This window comes from Sminthopsis crassicaudata, chromosome 4 (assembly GCF_048593235.1).
Source record: "Sminthopsis crassicaudata isolate SCR6 chromosome 4, ASM4859323v1, whole genome shotgun sequence".
Classification (NCBI taxonomy): Eukaryota; Metazoa; Chordata; class Mammalia; order Dasyuromorphia; family Dasyuridae; genus Sminthopsis; species Sminthopsis crassicaudata.
In genome coordinates, this window is record NC_133620.1 from 345,235,418 (window position 1) to 345,262,733 (window position 27,316).

Consider the following 27,316-nt stretch of genomic DNA (forward strand, 5'->3'; position numbering starts at 1 on the left):
TGTCCCGATTTGGGATTTTCTTGGCAAAAATACTAGAATGGTTCACCATTTCCCTCCCCAGCTCATTTTACAGATGAGAAACTGAGGCAGAGTATGTTAAGTGACTTATCCAGAATCACACAACTAGTCTCTGAAGCTGTGCTTGAACTTAGGTTTTCCTGACTCCAGACCTAGTGCTCTATTTACTGTACTGCCTAGCTGCCCCAGTGTATTTTTCACTGCAGGCTTATTAATGATAGAGAACAACTTTGGGGGTGGGGGAGGTGGAGGTTTGCAGAGGAGCTAGGGTCTGCCTGTCTATCTGGGGGAGGGATGCTTCTTTATTTAACTTTCCTCCACCCTACCTTCTCTGCTCTGTTGGATTATGTAGAAAACTACAATGAGCTTTGCTACTTCTTTTGTCTGATTTAAAGACAGTTGGGCTTTTGGCAGACAGCAGCTTGCAAAGGGTTAAAGTGAGCAAGGTCCCTGCTCTGCTCTATTCCCCTCTCCAAAATATCCTGCAGAGGAACCTTCCCTGATTCCTTCTCTTATTTGATCCCAGAGAACTTGGGAACATGCTTTTGCTTTTTTTCTTGTAATGGGTGGGGTGGATGTGGGAGTGACATGGGGTGGGTTTGTCCTTGATATCTGTGACTACTATTCTGGATTCATCCACCTCAATTTGCTATACTAGTCTTCTTCCTTCTCTCAAGGCTATAGTGAAAGAGAGAGGGGAGGGAAAAGGAGCCTTGGGGGTCTACAGGATTGTTTCCAGGCTGTGCTGTCCCTTTAAATCTGCTTCACATCCCTGGGTTAATGTCCTAATGTATAATCCTGCCTGCTGCCATGGCAACCAGGGGTGCAGTTCGACCCACCGCCACTCCTCCGGGAACAGCAGCAGCACCCTGGTGACCGCTCCCCGGGCACCCCAGGCAGGGAATGAGAGAAGGGCAAGGAACTGGCAAGGGCTTCTTCATCCTTCCTTTGCCTCATGGCCCTACTGGAGGGTGAAGAGAGTTAGAAATTCAGTCTTTTCTGTTCCTTCATTCCAAAATGCCAATCATGTCAGAGAGGCAGCCCCTTGCCCATCTCCCAGGGAACAGAGAGATGATTGAGGAGGAAGAGTGAGGACTGAGCTGGCTGATTTTATTGGTTGGGAAGGGGGAGTCTGAGGCAGAGCTCAATTAAGCCCATTTTCTATGCAGTCCTTGGCAAGAGCTGGGGGGTCATTCTTGGGCCATCTTTTTTGGTTGGGCTAAAAACAGAGAAGATCAGAGAATTGGGAGGAGGTGAGCCTGGAGGGGATCCTGGGATTGGAGAGGGCAGTGGAGCAGAAGCTTCTGGAGCTATGGGGGGGACGCTGGAAGAGGGGGTACTTGGGAATTTGAGGTGTAGGATGTTTCAAGGTAAGTGAAGAGGAAGGAGAAATTGAAGAGGAAGGTCTCCCTCCCTCTCTGTGACTAAGGTCTTCTTGTGTCAGCTTTGTGGAGAGGTAGGGTGGGAGGGGGTGGCCCTCTGGGCACTGTGCCAGGCCAGGGGGTGGAACCATGCCTGTTTTCCCCAACATCCTCACAGATCTAAATGGGGGAGGGGCCTTCCCTTAGAAGAAGAGACTCTACACCTCCCCCCTCCTCACCCCAGCTTCTGCCAATCAGGAAAGCTTTGGAGGCAGCTGAGCCCTACCATTGGCTAGCCCCTTGGAGGGGCTCCTGGGGTCCCTCCTTCTCCAGGCTTAGTACCTTCAGGCTGGGAGGGTGGCAAACAGCAGCAGCTACTGCAGCACTCAGGGCTGGGGGGGCAGGGAACAGGAGGGGGCCGGGCATGGCGGGCAGCCCAGGCAGCGGTGCCTCTTTGGAGGGCATATCCCTGGGGTCTTCAGAGGAAGCAGAGCTCCGGAGGGAAGGTAGGGGAAGAAGTGGGATTGGGGCTGGAATGAGTGTTGCCAGATGGGGCCATCCCGAGCAACCATGAGGGGGTGGGGGCAGAGGGCACCCTTCTCCTGCCCAATCTTCAACCCATCAACAGAGGTGTCAGAGGAGGGGGATCCCCTTCTCCCTAGTCTAGTTGGGTTGGTGAAGGTGACGTCTGCTGTATATGTCTGAGTAAAGAGCAGGGGGACTTTTTTAAAGAGTGAAATTCTCTATCAGGTTCTTCTGTGTATTATCCCCATCCAATTATTTCCAGCTCAACAAGCTTTTAAGAGCCTACTATGTGCAGCATATTGTGGTAGGAACTGAGGATAAAAAGACAGAAACCAGACTTTGTCCTTAGTGTCCATCGTGGGCTGAATATACCTGTCCTTACTCTCTTGAAAAAGTGTGACCACTCTACTCTTGTATATCTTAGGGATTGGTCAGATTCATACGGCACCTGGAAAGGAAGGCTGTTAAGCTAGGGACAATGACCTACCCCTGAGGAGTAGGGTATTCAGAGGGAACTGGGGCAGGGAAGAAAAACATGTGAGAATTGGACTGCCCCACATAGGGTGAGGGGTGAGGAGCTTGGAACCTGCTCCTTCCCTGACTTCACAGTGTATTACGTAGTATTTTAGAGTTCAGGCCATGTAACCCAACCCTTCCTTATACAGAAGGGGAAACAGGCCTGGAGAAGGGACTAGTGATGTTTTGTCCTGTAACTAAGAAGTGGCAGAGATGACTCAAAGCCAGATTCTGTGCTGTATCCCTCTGGTGTGGTGGTGATTGAATACACAGAATAAGAGAAAAGACCTGTTGATGGGAGGGGGAGGCTTGAATTGCATCAGGGCCAGAAATCCTAAAAAATTAGGGGAAGAAGTTGGATGAGGAAGGCATTTCTAAGAAAAATGAGGAAGAAGTAGAGGGAAGGGGAAGAGGAAAATGGGGGAAGGGGAGCCTATTGCTACCATTCTGATGAAATCACCTGCTATTTCTATGCCTTATTTCCCTCAATCTCTCCCTAAAGGAGGGGAGCAGTGACAGGAACAGGCAGGAGGTGCCAGGGGCTGTCTTCATGCCCATTCCCTTGGGTGCTGGTGCATATGCTAGTGTGGGTGGCATAGTGATGCTGGGTAATGATACCCCCTGTCCATCTTTGCTCCCAGCTGGGCACACCCACTTTCCCCCCCTTCTCCCTCATTATGAAACTCATTTCTTTCCTATGTCCTGCCTGCATACACGCAGCTCCCTCCTCAGGGACTATGGTGGGCACTGGTTGGCACAGCTCTGGTACTCCAGTTGTCCCTGTACATATCCTTGCATCCCAAGACCATTGTTGAGGCTCGGAGATGTCATCTCCCCAGCACTTAGACAAGTGTATTCTCCAGTCCCAGTACTTTCTCAGGCTTGGTCTTTGTCCACAAGGGCTTAGAGTCACATACTACCATGGGCTTCAACGTGTCTGGACAAGTCAGTTTCCGAGGTTTAGAGTGGTCACATGTGTTGTTATGAGGAAACTCTTGTAAACCTAAAAGTACTGTGTGAATGATCATGTGCCCCATATATAGATAGATAGATAGATAGATAGATAGATAGATAGATAGATAGATATAGATATAGATATAGATATATACAGATGTAATGAGTTATTCAGGTCCTACTGTGAGCTCCTCTTTAACCTCAGCTCATGTCCTGGTGCCCCATTGAGCATGGATTGTCCTACTTATTCCTCCACTGGAGTCCAGCTGGGAATAGACAGGAAAAGGATACGATGAGGAGGGGGAGGTTTAGATTAAAATCCAGTTGAACATTTTTTTTGACCAATAGACCATGGGATTTTTAAATTCCGTGGAACCCTGGCAGAAATGTCTGCCAACTCTGCCTTAATTCCTGAAGCCATCTGACTCTGTAGGCAGAGAATGGAGCCTGGAATCTGACACTACTCCCTTCTACTTCCATTCCAACACACACACACACACACACACACACACACACACACACACACACACACACACAGTTCCTCTTGTGGCTGTGTTAACAGTCTCTCATCTGCTATTCTTGAAATACTCAAGGAGGTCAGGGTGGGGAAGAGGAGCCCAGGAAGTATCCAATTTTCCCCCTCATCCCTGACACTAAGAAGACATCTTCAGGGACCTTGCTCCTTAGGTGACAAGGATAAACTCATACCCCCATGATGATTTGTTGATGCTGTTTCTGTTCCTTAGAACTAAGTTTCTCCCTCTGGGTTCAGTGGACAGCCAGTCAGCAGGCATTTATTTACTTGCTACATGCTGGGTACTGTGCTGAGCTCTGAGGATACAGAGAAGAGGGCTGGAGATGTGGCATCCTGTCCTGCCCCTTCTGCCCCAGTAAAAGGCTAGGATGCAGTTGGATCCTGCTCTCTATTCTATCCTCCTAAATTTACCATCCACCTTTCTTCCTTTCTCCCCCCTTCTCCATTTTCTCACAGCTATGCAGCAAGTCCTGGACAACCTGGGGACCTTTCCCAACGCCACAGGTGCTGCTGAATTAGACTTGATCTTCCTTCGAGGCATCATGGAAAGTCCAATAGTAAGATCCTTGGCAAAGGTACAGTTCCACAGGGAGGTGGGCATGGGGGTGTGGTATACTGGATGGGTGGGTGAGGGATCGGAGAGGAGAACTCAGTCCTTGTCCTAGGAGACAGGCTTTTGAATGTGCTACCCCGTGGCCTTAAAATCTGGACACTCACAGAGAATGTGGGATGATATGTATCTGCACTCATTATTTATTGGTGGAGGCAATTGGGGTTAAGTGACTTGCCCACCCAGCTAGTAAATGGGTCACACAGATTTGAATTCAGATTCTCTTGGCTCCAAAGTATTCTTTCCACTGCACTGCAGCTTCTTGAGACATGAAGTTGGGTGATTGTAGGTAGGAATGCGTCCCCCTTAGACCTAGCTTAGAAAGTTTTTGTGTGGGTGAGTATGATAACTGATAATCATAACAATCAGTTTATGTAATAACCCTTTAAAATATTTGGCTGGCTATGCTTCTGTCTATGTATGTTTCTGTGACTTGTATGCATTTGTGTATCTGTCCATGTCTGAAACTTTGAGTGTCCATCAATGCTCCACATCCCCTGCCATCTTTGGACCAAATGGTGTCTCTCTGCCAAGAGCATCAAGCTCTCTCTGCCTGTCTCAGAATTCTGCCGAGGCACAGTTGGCATCACATAGCTGTGCAACTCACCTTGAGATCTGGCAGCGGGGTGTCCATCCCCTTCCTGCCTTCTCAGAGATTCCTTAATAGGTCTCTGATCCCTGGATGGGATCCAGACCACTTTAGTTGCAGTGAAGTGGCAAACACAGAGACTTTTGGGTTGTCATTGTGCCAGAGTTGGACATGAACAGCTAAATAAGGATGCAAGCGTGTGAGCCTCTGTGGTCTACAGGTTAGCACGTCAATGTATTTGGCCAAAAGCCTACAAACCTTCCAAGGAGAAAATGTTCTGATACAAGGTAGGCCTCAGGGGATACTTTGTAAAAAGCAGAGACAGCAAAATTCAGAAAGGAGTAGAGGGAGACTAAGTTCCCAGGCATGGAAATGGGTAGTGTGTCAGTTTATTTTCTATACCTGTATAATTGAAGTCAGCCTGTGAATGAACCTAACCCACCTTAAATGATTTTTGCTCTGATTTCCGAAGCAGCTGGCACAGGGAGAACCTCTTAAAGGTTACATGGGTGTCTGCCAAATAGTAAGTGACATCGATTTTCCAGAATTATTCTTGAATACCTGCTGGTTGGAATTACACACTGGGAAACTTTGGGCATGGTTCCAGACACGGCAAAAAAGAAAAGACAATGGGGGAGTTGTTGGGTCGGGGAGACTCTCCAGGCCAGGGACTCCACAAATGTAGCTTTGCGGGGTCAGAGGAATCTGATGGCATCTGCCTTGGATCTTGGCAGTGGGCCTGGTCTGGGAATGGATAACCGTGGAGATTTGTCTGAGCTTGGAAAAGGTGAGATTGACCAGGGAGAAGCAACTATCTGCTCGTGGTCACTTTTAATTATCCTATACCACTTGGAGCAATATGGACTTTAATATAGTTGGTCTCAGGGCATTTTGAGGCAAACCTCGTCATGAAAATTAATTAATGCCTGCTTGAAAATTGACCTGGAAATCTGCAGGATTAGGATGAAGTAGAAGCATCCCACAGTAGTGATACCTAGTCTTACAATTCTGAACTCAGAGTGGCCTAGAAGAAGAGTCCAGGGTTGGTCTTGGAATCAGGAAGAACTGGCTTCAAATCCAGCCTCAGATACTTACTAGCTGTATGACCTCGAGAAAGTCACTTAATCTGTTTGTTTCAGTTTCCTTGTTTGTAAACTAGGGATGAAAACCCTCCCAAGGTTGTTGTGAGGATAAATGAGATCATATTTGCAGAGAATTGCAAAATATTTGTAAATCTGAAAGCATTAAATAAATGTCAAATGCTATGAGCCTTTTGGGAGAAGCTTTCAGTTTCTTAAAAAATTAATTATGAGTACACATCAGGGAACAAAAGAAACCCCAGAAGGAAGCACAGAAAAGCTGGATCGCTTTTAAAAACAATATATAAGATTTATTATAGAGGTTTTTGAGAAATGGAAGTTTGTTTTTATTGAATCTTCTCTTATGCTCTGCTGTGTACATGGAAATGTTCTTTATTTTTCTTTTCTCATTTTGTATTTAACTTTAAAGTAAATAAGACATTTTTTTAAAAAAGGAAAAAAATTAATTGTTACTGTGGGAATCTAGGTTCTATTTGAGGGGAATATGTCTTCCTTTCTTATTATCCATGTGAACTTGGGCGAGTCACTTCACCCTGTCTGCTTCAGTTTCCTCATCTGTAAAATGAGCTGGAGAAGAAAATGGCAAACCATTCCAGTACTTTGCCAAGAAATGGGGTTATGATGTCATTCACAACTGAAACCATTGAATAGCCACACATTTTTTTAATGTCATAATCATTTCTAAATATATTCTTCCTCCTCTCTCCTTCCGCCTCTTGTAACAAGGAAAAACAGTTAAACCAAACCAACTAAAGCAGGGACCCAGTCTGACAGCATATACAACATTCCATCCCTAGATCCACAGTCTCCAGACAAAGGAAGCTGGAGCATTCACATGATTTTAGAATTGAAAAAGAACTCAGAGACCATCTTTGTCCAATCCATGTTCAAAAGTACTTGGCAAATGTTTGGAGGCCTCCAATTAGGAGGAACCTATCATTTCACAGCTCAGTGGTGCAGTGGACAGAGCGCCAGACTTGGAGGCAGGAAAACCTGAATTCAAATCCAGCTTCAAACTCTTATAGCTACTTCGACCCTGGGCAGATCACTTAACCCTTTTTGCCTCAGTTTCCTCATCTGTAAGATGAGCTGGAGAAGGAACTGGCAAACCACTCCAGTATCTCTGCCAAGAAAATCCCAAAGGGGTCACAAAGATTGTCACAACTGACATGATTGAATACCATCACCAACTCTCTCAAACCAGTTGCATTTTTGTATGCATCCTTTAATTCTTAGAAAGTTTTTTTTTTTTAATATCAATAGTTCCTGGGTAGAAAAAATAGGATACATTCATCTCTTATACACAACATCCTTTCAAATATCTGAACACAGCTACTATGAACCTCTAGATATCTTTTCTGGGCTAAACATTCCCAATTTCTTCAGATGATCTTCATGTAACATGGACTTAAGTCCCTTCACCCTTCCTGGTTGCCTCTCTCTGCATACTCTCCAGTTCATTGATTTCTTTCTTAAAATATGGCATGTTGGGGACAACTAGATGGTACAGTGGATAAAATACCAATCCTGGAGTCAAGAAGACTTGACTTCAAATCTAGCCTCAGACACTTAACACTTACTAGCTGTGTGACCCCAGGCAAGTCACTTATCTTCAATTGCCTTACAAAAAAGAAAGAGGGGAAAAAATATGGCACTTTGAATTGAACTCAGTATTCTATATATGGTCTAGGACAGAGTATGAGGGTCCTCCCAATCCTTGGAAGCTCTGCTTCTCAATATGGCCTGTGATTGACTTAGCTTTTTTGGCTGCCACATCATATTGAGGACTCCTATTGAACTTGTGATCCACTAATCCCCCTGAGTATTTTTCCAGAAAGTTTTTATCTATCCATGCCTTCTCCCATCCAGTATAATTGAAGTCGATATTTTGGACCCAACCTTTTGTTTATTTTGTTCAGTCATCTGACATTTTTGATCCTATCTGGGATTTTCATGACAAAGATACTGAAATGGTTTGCCATTTATTCCCCACCCTATTTTACAGATGAAGAAACTGAGGCAAATAAAGTTAAGTGATCTGCCCAGGGCCACACAGTCAATCGTTTGTCATTTCCTTCTCCTACTCATTTTACAGATGAAAAAACTGAGATAAACAGAATTAAGTGATTTGCCACAGCTAATATGTGTCTGAGGCTGGATTTGAACTCAGGAAAAGGAATCTTTCAGACTCTGGGCTGGCACTCTATCTGTTGTACCACCTGCTGCCCAAATGTTAGACTTTACATTTATTTCTATCTAATTTCATCTTATTAGATTCATCGCAATGCTCTAGCTTGTCAGTGTCTTTTTGGATCCCGATGCCATCATCTATGTGTGTAAGTGACCTTCCTGGCTTCATATCACCCACTTCTTATGAGCCCACTACCTATGTCTTCATCCACCTGCTCATTTATTCTCTCCTTCCCTGATAATGAGACAGAACCATACAAGGTATAGAGCAATGGTCCTCAGACTTTTTAAATAGGGGGCCAGTTCACTGTCCCTCAGACTGTTGGAGGAGAGGACTATAGTAAAAACAAAAGCTCACACTGTCTCCATCCCCCAGCCCATTTGCCATAACTCGGCAGGCTGCCTAAACGTCCTCAGTGAGCCCCCAGGCCATAGTTTGAGAATCCCTGGTATAGAGACTTGGACTCAGAACTGGAAAGATCCATCCACCTCTTTCACATAGTAGCCTTGTGACTTCTCATCTGACTAGTTAACCTCTTAAGGCTCCAATGATAATAATAGCCAGCTCTTCTATTGTTCTTTAAGGTTTGAATAGTCCTTTGTCTATTATTTTCTCTCATTGATGCTTACAGAATCCTATGATATAAAATGCACCCCCATTTTACAGATGAAGATACTGAGGTTCAGTCTTATTAAATGACTTGCCCAGAATCATATAGCTAGTAAGTGACTGAGGTGGGATTGAAAAATCAGGTCTTACTGGTTCCAGGATCTATTGCCTCTTTCAGCTAGCTATTCAGGGTAACTCTCAGACTACAAATTACAAAGAAGGTATCCATCTGTATTGGGAGAGGATCATCTAGGGTTCTCTAAACCAATAAACTCACAGGTCCATTCCCTATCTCTTCTCTGATGATATAATTAGAGCACTTGGAAAGATATCAGCCTAGGAGCTAGACAGTGGATACTAATGCAAATCTCCATTTACAGGCATAAAAACTGAGGTTAGAGGGGGTGAATTAATTCAGTTTGTTCACATGCTAATGCTAATGAGTCTAAGTGAGGTCCAGAATCCTGGCTTTCTGAATTTTTCTTAATGCTTAAAAAAAAAAAAAAATCACACTATGCTTCTTCACAGATCAGAGCTGCCAGAATATGAGGGAGCAAAAATAATCTTAAAAAAAGAAAAAAAGAAAAAAAGAAGAAAGGAAAAGAAATCATTTAGTAAAGTTTTCTGACTTGCATTCTGGGCAGTCTTCCAGTTACACTGCTCTGCATGGTAAAGAATTCTGACAGACGCTTTTTAGCGGTCTAGTCATGCTTACTAGCTGTGTGATTCTGGGTAAGTCACTTACTTATAAACTGTTTGCCTCAGTTTCCTTCTCTGTAAAATGAACTAGAGAAGGAAATGGCAAAGTACTTAGCTGTGTGATCCTGGGTGGATCACTCAACCCTGTTTGCCTCAACTTCTTTATCTGTAAAATGAGCTAGACAAGGAAATGGCAAAGCACTAGCTGTGTGACCCTGGATAGGTCACTTAACTCTGCCTCAGTTTCCTTATCTGTAAACTGTTTTAGAGAAGGAAATGGCAAACTACTGCAGTATTTTTGCCAAGAAATCACCAAATTGGATCACAAAGAGTTGGATATGACTGAAAAATAACAATAACAGTTGAGGAAACAAGACGGTCAAGTTAAATGTTAGAGTAACACAGCTAATGAGTGTCTAAGGCTAGATCTGAATTCTAATCCTCCCAACTGCAGGTCCAGTGCTCTAACCACTGCTTCTGGATTGGATGAAATAATGGGGTTGGGCCATATAGTAGAGTCATACAATGACTCCAGCTGGAGATTGACCCCGCTCTTTAAACTTGCTTGCTCCAGAATGGAAAGGCTCTTAGATTTTCCCTAATCTCCTAGCTTGCTCAGTAGGTGTTAATTTGAGAAGTAGTGCAATGTGACAAATAGTAGCAGTTGGGAATCTGATACTTTTTAACCCAGGTGAGCATGTATAAGTCACTAATACTTTCTGAGTCTCAATATCTTCATCTGTGAAATAGAGATAAACATACCTGTAGTAGCTGTCCCAGAGGGTTATTGTAAACCTCAGCTTTGGCTCACAAAGTGCATCGAGGACTTTGCAATTCATAGAGCCCTGTATAAATGTCAGTTGTGATTTCTACCATACAAGCAACCAGACCAGACAAGGGAGAATCAGAAATAATTTATCATTTGGTAAATCTGAAAATGCAAAGTACTAAGGAAAGAAGTCTCTGATTTTTAAAAAATTGTTTGGAAAATGGAAATCAATCTGGTAGAAATTAGGCTTAGATCAATTTTCCACAATCAATTCAAGAGTCCTTGAGATATCTGGAATAGGGGAGGGAGAGGGGCATGGTTTATAAGATTTTAAGATTTCTACATGGATGGTCAAACTTCATAAGAATAACCTGAAGATACAGAAGTACTGAGGAACTGAGTGGACCACTAGATTCTCCTTGTCATGATTTGAGTGTCATCTAAGAAAAGAAATTGTTAAGGGGAGGGGAGAAGAATGAATGTGCATCCGTGAGTTTGTGCTGGTGATTGTGTATGGGATATGAAGTCCAATTGTGTGCAAGGGGGTGGGGAGGTGGGTTCTGTCAACTATACTGTTAATTGGTGTTAAGTGGCTGGTAGGGATGCTCCAGCTGCCAAGTGAGAGGTGCCAAGGAGGGTATCCCTGTAAGGGTCTTGTATTTCATGAGGGACCTCTGGTGGGGTGGGGGTGGAAGATAACCTAAGTTCTTCCTTTCCTTCTCCTTCCCATCAGGCCCACGAACGCCTAGAAGAGACCAAACTGGAAGCTGTTCGGGACAATAACCTGGAGCTGGTTCAGGAGATCCTTCGGGACCTGGCCGAGCTGGCTGATCAGAGCAGCACGGCCGCTGAGCTCGCCCATATCCTCCAGGAGCCACACTTTCAGGTTGGGCTCCTCTAGATGGGAAGGACAGGGGACCTGAAAAGAGAAGTCTGATAGACTGGTGTTTGGGTAGAGATTTTGGATAATAGGATCAGCTTGGTCCTGGCAGATCCCCCAGGGGATCAGGCAGGATTCTAAGGAAAGAAATTGGATGGGGGAGAGAAGGTTGGATGAGGAGTTAAGACTCAATGAGGGAGACCTGGGAAAGAGGTATGAGAAGATGGGTTCTGATAAGGAGGGGGCATGTGGGAACTGATGGGAAGGCTTCCAGGGCAGGGAAAGCTGAGCACTGCTGTGTCCTGACTTCGTGTTTCCCTAGTCCCTCCTGGAGACGCATGATTCTGTGGCATCAAAAAGCTATGAGACACCACCTCCTAGCCCTGGTCTGGATCCCATGTTCAACAACCAGCCTGTCCCTCCAGATGCTGTACGAATGGTGGGCATCCGAAAGACTGCAGGAGAGCACCTGGTGAGGGCACTGGGGTAGGAGGTAAAGGAAAGAGGGTGAAGGGTCACCAGGAAGAGTGGTGGGCACTGGGGAGGGCATGCCCATGTCATGGCCAAGGGGGACTGCAGAAAACACTAAAGGAGGGATTGTGGAGGGCTTTGGGGAAGTGGAGAGACATAGAGGCAGCTGGGGAAAGGGCTAGCAGGAGGTCACCAGTGGGGAAGGTCTAACCTTAACTCCAAGGGAGAAAACACAGAAATTCCAGCATCCAGGGACATACATATATTTCAGGGTCCTTGTCAGTAAGTAAAGAGACAGGAAGAAACTGTTGTGGTTTAATAAAAAAGAGGACTGGATGTGGGTGCCAATCCTACCTCTGATGATGCTCAATTGTGGGATTATTAACAAGGCATTTTACCTTTTGAAGCCTCAGGTTCCCCATCTGTAAAACAAGGATAATAACTCCTGTAGTACTTATAAAGATCAATTAATCAACAAATATCAGTTAAGTACCCATTATGTGCCAGGCAGGAAGGATACATTCAACACAGATGAAAAGTAAAAAACAGTCTCTTCCCTCAGAGTTTCCATTCTTTGGTAGAAAAGAGGAGTGCATATAAGTGGATATAAAGTAATTATATGTAAGCTGACTTTGGGGTGCTGTGGGGATCTCAAGGGCCTTATTTAAGAGGTGGCCCAGTCTGAGCAAAGCTTTGAAGAGCAAATGAGATCATTTTAAATGCATATAAATCTCAAAGAACTTTATAAGCTCCATGATTGATTATTATTGCTATTATTTTCCTTCTCCCAGTTAGTGCTGCCTTATTAATTGCTTCATCCGGCTAGTCAGGGAAGGAGGTGTGTGTTCTTAACCTTGGCTTCTAGCCCAGGAGGTCAAAGAGAGGAAGAGGAGGAGGAAGAAGAGAAAGAGGAAAAGGAGGAGAAAAAGGAAGAAGAGTAGCAGAAAAAGAAGAAAGGAGAAGAGGAAGCGAAGTAGGAGAAAGAAGGGGAGGAGGAATGGTTTAAAGAAGCTCTGCTAGGGGAGCTGAGGGGCCTGGAGCTTTAGAGGGAGATCCCAAAGCACCTAGGATCCTGAGAATTGACCAGGAGGTTGGGGACACTTAAGCCTGTCCTTTAACCCACCTCTTCCTGCTTTGCCCAGGGGGTGACGTTCCGAGTGGAGGGTGGAGAGCTGGTGATTGCCCGCATCCTTCACGGGGGCATGGTGGCCCAGCAGGGCCTGCTGCACGTAGGTGATGTCATCAAGGAGGTAAATGGGCAGCCTGTGGGCAGTGACCCCCGGGGGCTGCAGGAGTTACTCCGAAGTGCCAGTGGAAGTGTCATCCTTAAGATCCTGCCCAGTTACCAGGAGCCCCACCTGCCTCGACAGGTGGGCATTCAATTGGCAGCTGTCCTTCAAAATCAGGCCCCTGTCCCTGTCACCCTATCTCCCTTCCTGGACCCTGGCATCTTTCCCTCTACACTTGATTGTCCCTCACATTATTGGCTGTTCTGAGGGGGAGCTTCATGTAGACTTCTTTCTCTCCCCCAATTTGTGTGTGTCTGTGTATGTGTGTTACAGGTGAGGTGTGACCTGAGTATACAAGCATGTTTGCATGTTCTGGAGGCAAGGGTTTATATGGTTTATCCCCACGCCTGCTCATGGGGGGAGACTGGGATCTCTGCACAGAGCCTGTACATGTAACATGGATGTATTCATACTGGCACAGATATGGCATGGGGATGCATGCACATGCAGAGACAAGATGAGGTAAGGAAAGAATGCTGGATTTGGAGTCAGGAGAGGTCTGGTCTGTCCCAATTCCTGGGTATGTGGCCACAGCCAGTCATCCTCTCCGAGCTTCAATGTCCAGTAAAGTGGAGGCAATTCCAGTAGTACCTACTTCATAGGGTGATGGTTGGGCATCAGATGAGTTCATGGATGCAAAGGATTTTGTAGACCTTAAACTGGTATAAAATAGCCACTGACCTACAAAATTGCAACACCCTTATATACATGTGTGCATTCTTGAACTTGCATGTGCATTCCATGTACACAGTGCATCCTTGTACAGGCACGTGCATTTTTGTATATATGTATGTTCTTGTGTGTGTGTGTGTCCCTGCATATCCGTATCCAGGTGTGCATATATATACATATCCATCCATCCATATAAACAGTACATGCATATGCATCCATGCATGTGTGTGTCCTTGTAGATATGTGTTCTCACCTGTGTCCTTGTACCCATGCATGTATTTATGTATATGCACTGCATACATGTACATCGTGAATCTTGTACAGATCTATGCATTCTAATACACATGTGCATCCTTGTATGGGCATGTCCATTTTTGTGTATGTGTGTGTGTCCTTGCATATCTGTATGCAGGTATATATATACATGTACATATATGTGCATCCATATAAATAGTAGATCCTTTTACATTCAGTGCTTCCATGATGTATCCTTATAGATATGTGTTGTTGTATGTATCTTTGGACATGTGTGTGCACCTTTATACATGTGTGCTTTTGTATATGTGCATTGCATCTATGTACACTGTACAGACATGCATTCTAGCACGTGTGTGCATCCTTGTGTATGTATGCCCTTGTACATGTGTATGCTGTTATACATATCTGCATTTGTATATATGCATTGCATCTATGTACTCAGTGCATCTTTATATGCATTTTAGCACACATGTGCATCCTTGTGTGTGTGTCCTTGTGCATGTGTGGCACCCTTACATACACATGATTTTGTATACATATGTGTGTACCCATATAAGCAGTGAATCCTTGTAATGCATCCATGTGTGAGTGCCCTAGTAGACACTTGGGCATCTTTGTGTGTATGTGTCCTTGTATACATGTGTGCACCCTTACATGCTTGTTATTTGGTTAGTTCAGTGATATCTGACTCTTCATGACCCCATCTGGGGTTTTCTTGACAAAGGTAGTACAGTAGTTTGCCATTTCCTTCTCTAGTTCATTTTATAGATGAGGGAACTGAGGCAGATGGGGAGAAATGACTTGCCCAGGGTCACATAGTTATTAAGTGTCCTAGGCCAAATTTGAACCCAGGAACATGTGTTTTTCTGCCTCAGTGCCAGGCAGTCTATCCACTGTGCTACCTAGCTGCTTCTTGTATATTTGTTGATACATATATTGTCTTGTATACATGCATATGTTTATGTGATGGCATGTATGCATTTAAGTGTGTGTGGAACATTTCTCCTTCTGATACTAAGCCTAAATAGCCAGGGCTGTTCCTCCCATTAGAATGAAATTCCCCAGGCCTGGCTGTCTCCCAGCAGCCTGTGAGGTTTGTATCTAGAAAGTGCTTTTCACAACCCAAGCCCAATTGACATGAGAGGGAGGGGAATAAAGGATCCATCTTGTTGTGATGGATCCTTTTCCTTCTCCCATTAGAGAGTCTGGAGAGAGATAAGGAAGAATGATAACCCTGCCCATAAATGGGAGGGACAAAGACAGAACTAATCCACTGCCCTTTGTTCTGGGCAGAGAAAGGAGCCTGGCAGTGGATGGCAGAGCAGGCAGAGACAGTGACGTTCCCCCTTAAAGGGGCAAGGGCTGGTGTGTATGAGAGTGGCTGTCTGTGTGTATTCTCCGTTCCCTCCCAATCTCTCCCTGGGACTTTAGAGGCTAGGGGATGGTACCTGGTATCCATGAGGTAGGGAGTGGGGCATTTGTCCTTTCCCTACCACTCCATTCCTGGTCTCCCCTCCTGATACTGTGCCCACCATGGCCCTTGATCCATACGTGCTCCTCTCCCCTTTCCCCAGGTGTTTGTCAAATGCCACTTTGATTATGAGCCAGCCCGGGACAGCCTGATCCCCTGCAAGGAGGCTGGCTTGCGCTTTTGTGCTGGGGACTTGCTCCAGATCGTTAACCAGGATGATGCTAACTGGTGGCAAGTGAGTGCCCTTGACAGTGCTTGTGGAAGCCAAGCCCTGTGCCCCAAAGATACCTTAGATCCTCCTTGACTCTCTGCTTGTCTAGCTTAGTCTGGCTGAGCAAGGGGGTGGTACAGCTATTGGGAAAGGAGGAAGCCTGAATGTCCTCACTGAGCCTGGTCTTTTCCTGAAGGAGGGAGTCAGGAGCTGGCTAGAGGGGAGGGACAATGAGGGGGAGCAGGGGAGATTCCAAAGTTCTTAAGCTTGGTGGGCATGGGGGATGTTTCAGGCATGCCACGTAGAGGGGGGCAGTGCTGGGCTCATCCCTAGCCAGCTGCTGGAAGAGAAACGGAAGGCCTTCGTCAAGAGGGACCTGGAGATGACACCCACCTCAGGTAAGCCCACTTTGGGTCAGCTCTTGCCAGCTTGGGAGGATGAGGAGGGCACTTCCAGGCTAACCCATCTCTCTTCTTCTCATGGCCAGGCGCCCTGTGTGGCAGCATTTCGGGCAAGAAGAAGAAACGAATGATGTACCTCACTACCAAAAATGCAGGTAGGTGCACTCACACCTGAGCACTGCCCCTCTTTTTCTGCACCTTACCCTCAGCATTCTCTCCCTGGATACTGCATGGAAACTGTATATATTAGTGTTTCTTGGACTTTGCCCCCAAGCACTAATCTCAGTCTCCTTTCTGAACATTTCCTACTGCCAGACACATGATCCCCCGGCCCCTAGCATCACCCATGGCCATTGCATTCATCTCCCTGAATATTCTTATGTCCCTGCCCACCTGTCCCCTCTGCCCTACTGTCCCCACGCTAATCTAATGGGTGGTGTCCTTGCCCCCCTGTGCTCACAGAGTTCGACCGGCATGAGCTTCTGATCTATGAGGAGGTGGCCCGGATGCCCCCTTTCCGCCGGAAAACCCTGGTGCTGATCGGAGCACAGGGTGTGGGGCGACGAAGCCTGAAGAACAAACTCATCATGTGGGACCAAGACCGCTATGGCACCACTGTGCCCTGTGAGTTGATGCTGGGGTGGGCGCTGTAACTCAAGGGAGGGCACCACACGGAGCAGGAGACCCAGTTATTGGCCTGAGGAGCACTGGTTTACCTTTGTTTCTTTCTCAGCCCATGGAAAGAGGTAGTGTGGGTAATAAGTGGAAAGCCCAACCTGGAGCAGGAGCGCAGGTGCAAACCTCACTTTAGACACTAGCTGTGTGATTCTGGGCAAGCCCCCTAACCTTTGGGGGCCTCAGTTTCTTAATCTGTAAAAAGAAGGGGTTGACTTTGATTATCTAAAATTCCTTCTAACTCTGATCTTATGAAGTGTCGACTGAATTAAAGTGGACAGTATGCTTGAGAGGGGCAAGTAAGTGGTGCAATCGATGGACTGCTGGGCAGTAGAGTCAAGAAGACTCCTCATCCTGAGTTCAAATCTGGTCTCAGACACTTCCTGGCTGTGTAATCCTGCACAAGTCACTTCATCCTGTTTGCCTCAGGTTTCTTATCTGTAAAATGAGCTGAAAAGGAAATGGCAAACCACCCAAGGATCTTTGCCAGAAAACCCCAAAAGTGGTCACAGAGAGTCAAGCTATGACTGAAAAATATGTATGAGAGATAAACTGGTCTAATCTAACCAGCATTAAGGGCCAACAGGTGGTGGTGCTAATAGTAGTAATAATACTGCCCACTACTACTACCACCACCACTACTACCACTATACACCACTACTAACTGCTACTACCACCACCACTACTACCACCACTACTACCCACTACCACTACTACCCACTACTACTGCCACTACACTACCACTACTACCACTACTACTGCTACTACCACTAACACTACTACCCACTACTACTACCACCATCACTACTACCACTATACACCACTACTAACTGCCACTACCACTACCACCACCACTATTACCACTACTACTACCACTACCACTACACTACCACTACTACTACTACCACTGCTACCACTACCACTACTACCACTACTACTACCACTACCACTACTACCACTACTACTACCACTACCACTACTACTACCACTAACACTACCACTACCACTACTACTACTACCATCAGAACTGCTACTACTACTATTAAAAAGACAGGGAGTCTGATACATCTAGAGCCGAATGCTCACTTTGCTACATGTTATCCGTGTGACCAAGCACTAGTAACTTCTCCTCCCTGGGCCTCATCTTGTCATCTATAACATGACAGAGTTGGGGTCCATGATCTGCAAGATCCTTTCTAAGCTCTATAACCGTAGGAGGCTGTGAATTGTCAGCTCTTTTTATTGAAATTCTACCTGATTGGTCAGTGAGCTCCCTCTTCTGGTGGACAATGGGTACTGCGTCATTGAGTTGGGGACTGCACCCCACCATGGCTCTAGGTGTTATATTGAGATGTGACCTTCTTAGCCCTTACCCTACCCTCTATAAAAATAACGATGATAATGATAATAGCTTGTATTCATACAGCACTGTAATGTTTGTAAAATACTTTACAGATATCTTATTTTGTTTTTACTATAACCCCAGGGGCAGGTATCATTATCATCATCATTTTACAGATGGAGAAACTGAGGCAGACAGAGGTTAAGTGATTTGGCTAGAACGTACAGCTAGCAGGTATCTGAGACTAGATCTGAACTCAAGTCTTCCTCCCTTCAGGCTCAGTGCTCTATCTATTGGGCCACTGGTAATGTAGCTTACAAGATAAGTTATGTCTATAGCCTTTAGTCAGAAGGGATCAGGGATGTCAGAGATTACCCAACTTCAGGAGAGAGGGAAATCATTGAGGAACTGTTTCCATTTGGGAGATGGCTTTATTCTTTAGGAAATTTTTTTCCTGATATTTTTCCAAATTTTCCCTTATAACTTCTGCCCTTGGGCCCTTCTGAGGTTAAGCAAACTAAGTTTATTCCCTCTTCCAAGTGCTAGCTCTTCAATAACTCTCATGTCTTCCCTAGTATGACCCAAATGGAGTCCCAAAGTGTCAGAAATGAGTAAACAAGGTATTACTTTCTCTGGGGTTATGAGCATCCCTCTCTAACGAGAGGATCATGATGCCATCTAGCTGCCTCAGGACATTCCTTCACGTTTCCCACCCTCTTTGCCTACTAGATACATCTCGTCGGCCCAAGGACACTGAACGGGAAGGCCAGGGCTATAGTTTTGTGACCCGGGCAGAGATGGAGGCTGACATTCGTGCCGGCCGCTACCTTGAGCATGGGGAATATGAAGGAAATCTGTACGGCACTCGAATTGATTCCATCCGAAATGTGCTCAGTGCTGGCAAGGTGTGCGTGTTGGATGTCAATCCCCAGGTAAGCCCCGACCTCCTGGCTACTTCCAAGTCACACACCTCTCCCCCAGAGGGACCCTTTTCATGCAAGCAGCAGCCCAGTTTTCAAGGACCATCTCTAACCCTAGATAACACTGCCATCCCTGGGGATCCTGAGTTTGATTTCCAGGCTGACTATCTTTCTACCTCTATGTCTTTAAGTAAATGACATAGGGCCTCTGAGCCTCAATTTCCTAATTTGTAAAAACTAGAAAAATGGATTGGGTAACCTCCAAGGTCTTTTCTGTTCTTATAGAATTCTATGTGTTTATGTATGATTGCTCAGTGTATGATCTATGGCCACCTTTACCCTTCTATTATCAATCCCAAGTCATCCTTCCCCCCCAACTCTCCTTACCCTTCCCATGAGTCTTCTCTCACTTTTTTTTTTCTTAATGGAGTCTCTAAGATACCTAGATTTCCCTTTCCTGAGAGCAAACTCTACTCTGACTCTATACACACTTTTTTTTTTTTTTTTTTTTTTTTTTTGAGGCAATCGGGGTTAAGTGATTTGCCCAGGTCTTATTTGAATCCAGTTCCTCTTGACTTCAGGACTAGTACTCTATCCATTGTATCATCTAGCTGCCCGTGACGTCATATACTTCCAATATTTTCCTTGACCATGGGCAATACCCCATCTTCCAGGAACCTTCTTTAACTTTATATAATACCTTTTACCCATCCCTAGAAACCCTGGATTTGAACCCCTTGCTGCTATCTCATTGCCAAGGCAGACGAAGATCCTCCTCCAATTCATATTTTATCTGAACCCTTAAGTTGGGAGCGTGTTATAGAGATCCAATATTGGGGAGGAGAATAAAGAAAAATAAGAAGATAATGCTAAATACCCTCTCTTCTTCCTCAGGCAGTGAAGGTGCTAAGAACTGCTGAGTTTGTTCCATATGTGGTTTTCATTGAGGCTCCTGACTTTGAAACCCTGCGTGCCATGAACCGGGCTGCTCTGGAAAGTGGGGGTGGCGACTAAGCAGCTCACGGTGAGCAGGACACAGGAAAGATGGGTGCAGTGGTGGAAAGTATAAGGATAGGATAGTTAGGCTGGCCCAATGGAAGGAGTGCAGGAAGGACTCAGGGTACAATGTACTCCCCAATGGGATATAGTGACAAGCGGGGAGACTGGGTTGCATCTTCATCCCTTCAATCATTCATCAAATATTCATTAATCAGCAGCTCCAGTGTTGGGCCCCCTTGAGGACATAAATAGGTATATTAAACTCAATTCTTGCCTCTCAGGATATTACACAAGATAATAGGACAGTGTGATAAGAGATAGGAAAGACAGACAGACAGACACTCAGACAGAGAAACAGACAAAGACAGAGACAGAGAGAGATCTTGATCTAGGAGATATGCCAATTTTTTCATGGTAGTGATGGCATTTGAGGCTTAATTGAGGCAGATAAAGATAGAATGGAGGAGTATCCCAGGTCAAGATAGTTTGGGATTGGATCACAGAACTGCCCGGGAGGCTGAGGACAGGCATGAATAGTTACTGGAAATTCTTGTGTAGGGGAGTAATGGGATAAAATTTAAAGATTTCTTTGGTGTCTATGAGGAGGATGGATTGGGTTTCAATCAGGAGGCAATTAGAAGGGTCAAGGTGACATGTGATGAGGATCTGAGTCCTAGAGTAATGACTTTGGGTGTCATGGAGGAAGCATAGTTGATATTGAAGAGGTAAAATTAACAAGACTTGGTGACACATATAATGTGAGAACAAAGAAGTTTTTACCAAAAGTCGCTCATATGTTTTAAGCTTGAATAACTTGGAGGGTGTTGGTACCATTGCCAGTATTAGAGAAATCAGGCAGAAGAATGGGTTTAGTGGGGCAAGTGTTGGATTCAGTTTTATATATTAAAATTTAAGGTGTTAATTGGGTAATTGGATGGAACTGATAAATGACAGTGGAGAGGAATAGGAAGAAAGAAAAGGAAAGAGGAAAGAAGGAATCTTGATCTTAGAGGAAGAAGAACTGGTAGACTAGTGAGGATAGAAATCAATAGCAAGGGACTAGGCAATAAATTTTAAATGGGGAAAAAGTGAAGATTAATGAATATAGAGTATTTTCTTGAGAAATTTATCAGGGAAAAGAGGGATAAAAAAATAAAAGAACTCTTTGAGATGTATCCAAGTGACAAGATTAATTTTTTCCCCTGCAGACAGGGAGAGCTGAGCAAGTTTGGAGACCCAGAGGAAGATACCAGTACAGGGGAAAGAGATTGAACATGCAAGGAATGGAGTTAAAAAATGAAGCAGGGTTTAGTAGGAGACAGGCAGAATTAGACTGGAAGGCTCAGGTGGAACAAGTGACTTTGGCAAGAAGAGACATTTCTTCCCCTGGGAGAGAAGAGGAGAAGGAAATGGGTGAAGATACTGAGAAGCAGAGAGGAGGGAAGTCAAACTGGATGTCTAGATCTCTGAAAAGTAGGAGGAACCAAACGTGTGTTCTGAGAATGTAGGAAGCAGGGAATTTAAGTAGTATTGGGAACTTATAGTTAGTGGAAAAGTTTTGAACCCACCCCTGTAGAAAATACAATAGAGTCAATAAGAGATTAATGAAAACCTTGCTGAACAGAAAGAAGACCATTTAAGCTAAAGAGCTGTGTTGGGGCAGCTGGGTGGCGCAGTGGATAGAGTACCAGCCTTAATTCAGAAGGATCCGAGTTCAAATCTGGTCTCAGACACTTAACACTTCCTAGCTGTGTGACCCTGGGCAAGTCACTTAATTCTGTTTGCCTCAGTTTCCTCATCTGTAAAATGAGCTGGAGAAGGAAATGGCAAACCACTTCAGTATCTTTACCAAGAAAATCCCAAGTGAGGTCACAGATTCAGACATGACTGAAAAATAGCTCAACAACAACAAATAGAAAGATGGCCTATTTGGCAGGATCATATATAGAGTATGTTTTTTAAAAAATGACTAATGTATAATTACTTTGGGAAAAATGAATTGGAATCCAATTGTAAAGGGCCTTAAATGCCAAGAGAGGAGTTTCTTCTTAATCCTGGAAAAATAAGGAGCCATTGGATGACATGGTCAGAATCGTACTTTTGGTAGTTGAGTGATAGATTGGAAGGGGGGAGACTGGAGGTAGGGACAACAATTAGGAGGCTATTACAATAATCCAGTGAGAGGTGATGAAGAACTAGACTAAGATGGTATCTGTATGAGCAGAAAGATGAGATGAATGCAAGAAATGTGAGAAGTCAAAGAGAGAGTATGTGGGGTGAGGTAGAGAGGGTTTGAGGAATTCATCAAGGGAGGTTTTAGGTAAGGGAGTGGTACAAAGAGATAATGAGCTCTGTTCTGGACCTATCAAGTTTGAGATTTCAATGTGACACTCAATTTGCAATGTCCACTAAGCAGTAGAAAATGTGAAATTGCATGGAGCTCTCTTGAAAGGCTGGGGATTTCTCTCTATCTATAGCCTTTTCAGGGAATGAATCTATCTATCTGTCTGTCTATCATTCTTTTTTTTTTTTTTTTAACTATTTTTCTTGACTTTTTTTGTCTGTTTTCTTTTTTTTTATAGATGAGTATTTTTTTATTAATTTAATAATTATAAAATTTTTTGACAGTACATATGCACGAGTAATTTTTTTATAACATTATTCCCTTGTATTCATTTTTCCAAATTTTCCCCTCCCTCCCTCTACTCCCTCCCCTAGATGACAGGCAATCTCATACATATTAAATGTGTTACAGTTTAACCTAGATACAATATATGTGTGTAAATCCAGTTTTCTTGTTGCACTTTAAGAATTGAATTCCAAAGGCATAAGTAACCTGGGTAGATAGACAGTAGTGCTAACAGTTTAAATTCAATTCCCAGTGTTCCTTCTCTGGGTGTAGTTGTTTCTGTCCATCATTGATCCACTGGAAGTGAGTTGGATCTTCTTTATATTGAAGATAGCCACTTCCATCAGAATACATCTCCATACAACATTGTTGTTGAAGTGTATAATGATCTCTTGGTCCTTCTCATTTCACTCAGTATCAGTTCATGTAAGTCTCTCCAGGCCTTTCTGAAATCATCCTGCTGGTCATTTCTTACAGAACAATAATATTCCATAACCTTCATATACCATAATTTACCCAACTATTTTCCAATCCATTTTCTAGCCACTACAAAAAGAGCTGCCACAAACATTTTGGCACATACAGGTCCCTTTCTCAAATTTAGTATTTCTTTGGGATATAAGCCCAGGGATATAAGGGTATGGATCAAAGGGTATGCACAGTTTGATAACTTTTTGGGCATAGTTCCAAATTGCTCTTCAGAATGGTTGGATTCTTTCACAACTCCACCAACAATGTATTAGTGTCCCAGTTTTCCCACATCCCCTCTAACATTCATCATTATTTGTTCCTGTCATCTTAGCCAATCTTCTATCTGTCATTCTATCTCTCATTCTAGTTATCTATTCAGAGAAGCTCCAGATATTGGATATTGTCTAGAAGAGAAAAGAGCAGCTTTGTAGGGACTGGTTGGGAGCAGACTGGTGGTGGAGAGGTGTGCAGGAGACAGTGCTGCTGGATCAGAATGCTCAGAATGTGGAAAGAGGACATTAAAGGGAGATCTTCCTGTTTGCCTTCATTACAGGCTTTGCAGGGATCACTCTAAGTCCCCTTCTCAAGGTTTGGTGCTCTCCTTCTCCATTCCTAGTCCAACCCAGAAGTAACAATAAGACAATGAGAGAAAAGATCCAAGTTACAGGGGAGGAAAGGAAGGACAAAAGGAAGAGTGTGATTAAGACAGAGAGGGAAAGAAGAGAGGGACAGTGTTAGAGAGAGGAGCCTTCTCTAGCTAAAGAGCTCCCCCAAGATTCTACCCCAGTCCAGGCTCTCAATTCTGCTCAGCACCCAATCTTCACGTTCTCTTTTGCTGATGAACATAGGGGGACAACATAATCTTGGTCTCCTGAGAATTCTTATCAGGTTGGGAAGGGCTTTTCTTAGGCAGATTTAAGTGGATACTCTTGGGGTTTCTGTGAATGATAGCTGGAGCAGATGATTGTGGGCCTAGGAGGCCCACAATAAAGTGAATCAGTCGGTTAGGAAATGAGATAGGGCTTGAATTCATGTGGTACTTGTTAGCTGTGTGATCTTGACCTAATACCCTTAACTTCCCCTATTCCTCAGTTGGCTCATTTGTTAAAATAGAACGAATGATAGCATCTAACTCACACGGTCTTTGTAAAGCTCAAATGAAATCATTTATGGAAAGTGTTTGGGGCTATGTAAATAAGAACTATGAAGCCAATGGTGACTTCTTAGTGAGCCTAGGTAGGAATGCCCCTGCCCTGGAGATCATCTTCCCTCAGCATAGGGCATCAATGATCATTTTAATATGCAACATAGAGGGAAAGTCCTGGGGGGAAGGGACTATTAAACTTAGCTGTCTGGGGGCTGTCTCTCATAGATCATTCATAGGAAATAATGGAGGAGATAAGGAGGATGGGTTCTCATTTAGGGGAGGGAAGGTGATGGGGAGAGAGGAGTGGACGGAAAAGGAACATCTGACTTAGTGGATCTCCCTGGGCCCTGCAGGAGGCAGATTTGAAGAGGACAGTTGAAGAAAGCAGCCGGATCCAGAGAGGGTATGGGCATTACTTTGACCTCACCCTGGTGAATGATAACCTTGAGAGGACCTTCCGAGAGCTTCAGACTGCGATGGAGAAGCTGCGGACAGAACCCCAGTGGGTGCCTGTCAGCTGGGTATATTAAACCTGCTGCCCATCTCTGGCACAGAGATTCACATCCCCATTCCACACTCCTTAGTCACTCAGACCTCATCCTCTGTCAGGTGGTGTCATTGAGCATCCTCTGCTGAGGTTCCCATGTCCCTTAGCCCAGCTCCCTTGGGAAGCTGTGTCCACTCCTTGGGATAAAATGCCAGGTGGGCAATGAAAGCTAGCATCAGCTCTCAAGAAGATACTGTCAGGGTAAAGAATGTTCATGGGGCACCTTGGTGCCCAGGTGCTGCCCACTTTTCTCATTGTTAGCTATCAGCCTACTGGTACCATCTCCACTCCTCTTTAAAGGGACCAAACTGTGCTTAGGAGGGTGGGGGAAAGGGAGAAGCCCCCCAAGGTACCCATCAGTCCATAAATGAGAAAAGTTGACACTTAGGTGAACACCAAGGTCCCCTGCTGCCACTTTATTTAGTCACCTTTTCTCCTCAGGGCTGGCATAGATCTACTCTTACCCGAGTGCCCTTCCTACTGGCTAGTCACTTAATCCTGGGATCTAGGGATGGGAGAATTGTTATGTCACCATATAAATAAGGTGGCCATTTGGTCCAGACCTGCCTAGGAGCTAGTTCTGCCTGGTGCTACCAACCCAAAGCCTGGGAAAGATCAAAGCCCATGAAGCCAGGACCCAGGGTGAAAATGGGCACTATCTTTCCGGATGTTCCTGGAGAACAGAATGGAATCTGTGTTGTGAAAGATTCCCAGGGTTTAACCTCTCTCTCTTATCTCTACTCCCCTCCCCCAAGTACACAGCAACTCACTGCCGAAGACTCCCCTATTTTACCTTCCGGACCTCTCAGCACTGTTCTTCCCCAGCCTCACCTGGGAGGTATTGGGATGGGCAGAAGATCTTGGCCTTCAGAAAGGAAAATAGACCTCCTATAGTTACTGAAGATTTCCATGAATTTGGAAAACTGAGAGGGGCCAGTCAACCTCATGATCTGGGCCCATTATTCCTTGTTGTTTCACCCTGGGCTTAGTTTTTCCTCCTTAATCCCTCCAGGCAATCTGAATACCTGCCTTTTCCAGCTGACAGGGCCTGGCTCTGTGAGTCCTCTTTAGGAGGGTGGAGATAGAAGGCCTGGTTAACCTAGAGAGAGTGGGATGGAGAAGGCCAGGTGGGAGTGAAGCATGAAGAATAGAGATGCTTCCTTCCATATCACACTGATCCTATGTGTGTGAGACATATATGTGGACCTCTCTTTCAGGGAGGGATGGAAGAAGAAATTTTGGAGTCTGGTAGGACTGACTTGAGTGGTCCCTATTTCTCCTTTGTATTGTGACAGTCCCTCTCTTTAAACTGGGGAGAAATCCAGTCTTAGAAAGCATCAGATTTTTATTTCCCAGCCCCTGTTTCCATGCCCCATCCTCCAAATTGTGAGGGTACACCATAACTCCCTAATTTAGGAGTTTGGAGTAATACAGAAACCAACTTTGTAAAATAGAATTTCCCTATAAGAAGAGAATGCTGTTAGAATTTCCAGGGTCATTTCATTTATTCCCTTGCCTTCTAATAGGATAGCCCTTTTATCCCACAGGAATCATCAATAGGAAACCTTGAAAGGAGGGGAACCCTCCCAAAAACTAGCCTCTCCCTGATATTGGTGTTTGGGGCCTCTATATACTTATCCTTACTTGAGGGCCTAGTCCTTCTGTGTGTTTAACCTCATCTTTCTTGCTGCAATGTCAGCTCAAGCTGGCCCCTGACCCACTGTGCCCTACTCAACCCCACTGTATTGGGGAGGGAGGGATGTCCCATTCCAGGAGGCCCAGTAAGCTTGTGCTCCCTAATCCCTTCTCAGTGTCCCCTTCTTGCTTAGGACCCTGGGAGGACCAGGGGTTCATTAGCATATTGCTGAGAGGAGGAGAAGAAACATATAAGAGAATTAAGTAAAGAGAGAATAAACAGACTTATTTATTAAAAGTGGTAGAAGTAAATTATTAATATGTAAATATTGCTTGCATAATATAAGCAAATGTAGAGGACCTAGCAGCTCTCCTAGCTGTTTTTCTCTCTGCATCTCATTTGTAAAAATCTGCATACACTCTATCTACATTTTTTTCCCATCTTCATCTCCCATTTTCTCCCATCATCCCCTGCTGTCTTCTGGTCTAGCCTACAGAGCCAATGGGAGGGGGAAGAAGGGATTCCCTATTGCTTGTAGAACTAGTCCTAGTTGTAAGAGAATTCACCCCTTGCCCTTACCTATCCCCCAGCCTCTTGCAGAAATTCCCACTTGGTGACTTCAAGGTCCCTTTTAGCCCTAAATTCTGTGATCTTTTTACAACACTTTGCCTTTTCTCTCAGATCAGTCTATGTGGGATTGGGAGATGATGCTTTTCTAAGGATGAGAGGGGAGATACAAGAAGCAAGACTGGTCAGGACCCAGGGAATCTAGCAGAGCTTAATCCCTTTTTAGCTTGGGGATCCATTTTTAGAGTTGCATC

The 27,316-nt window shown here is 44.7% G+C and overlaps 1 protein-coding gene and 1 long non-coding RNA gene across 2 annotated transcripts in view; one reads left to right on the top strand and one right to left on the bottom strand.

Annotated features, from left to right (window-relative positions):
- The first annotated feature begins 1,770 nt into the window (after positions 1–1,770).
- On the top strand, positions 1,771–26,793 carry MPP2 (MAGUK p55 scaffold protein 2). Its single transcript, XM_074261162.1, is given in 13 exon segments — positions 1,771–1,885; positions 4,366–4,484; positions 11,210–11,362; positions 11,679–11,828; positions 12,970–13,197; positions 15,621–15,752; positions 16,021–16,126; positions 16,216–16,284; positions 16,592–16,753; positions 18,876–19,078; positions 19,961–20,065; positions 20,067–20,090; positions 24,666–26,793. Coding segments are annotated over 13 exon segments (1,710 nt in total). The 5' UTR covers positions 1,771–1,803; the 3' UTR covers positions 24,843–26,793.
- Positions 11,791–27,316, bottom strand: part of LOC141539001 (uncharacterized) — a 33,440-nt gene continuing 17,914 nt past the window's right edge. The window contains exons 2-3 of the long non-coding RNA XR_012481178.1: positions 16,122–16,220; positions 11,791–12,249 (exon numbers count right to left, since the gene is read on the bottom strand). This is a non-coding gene — a long non-coding RNA (uncharacterized LOC141539001). The remainder of the gene's footprint in view (positions 12,250–16,121; positions 16,221–27,316) is intronic.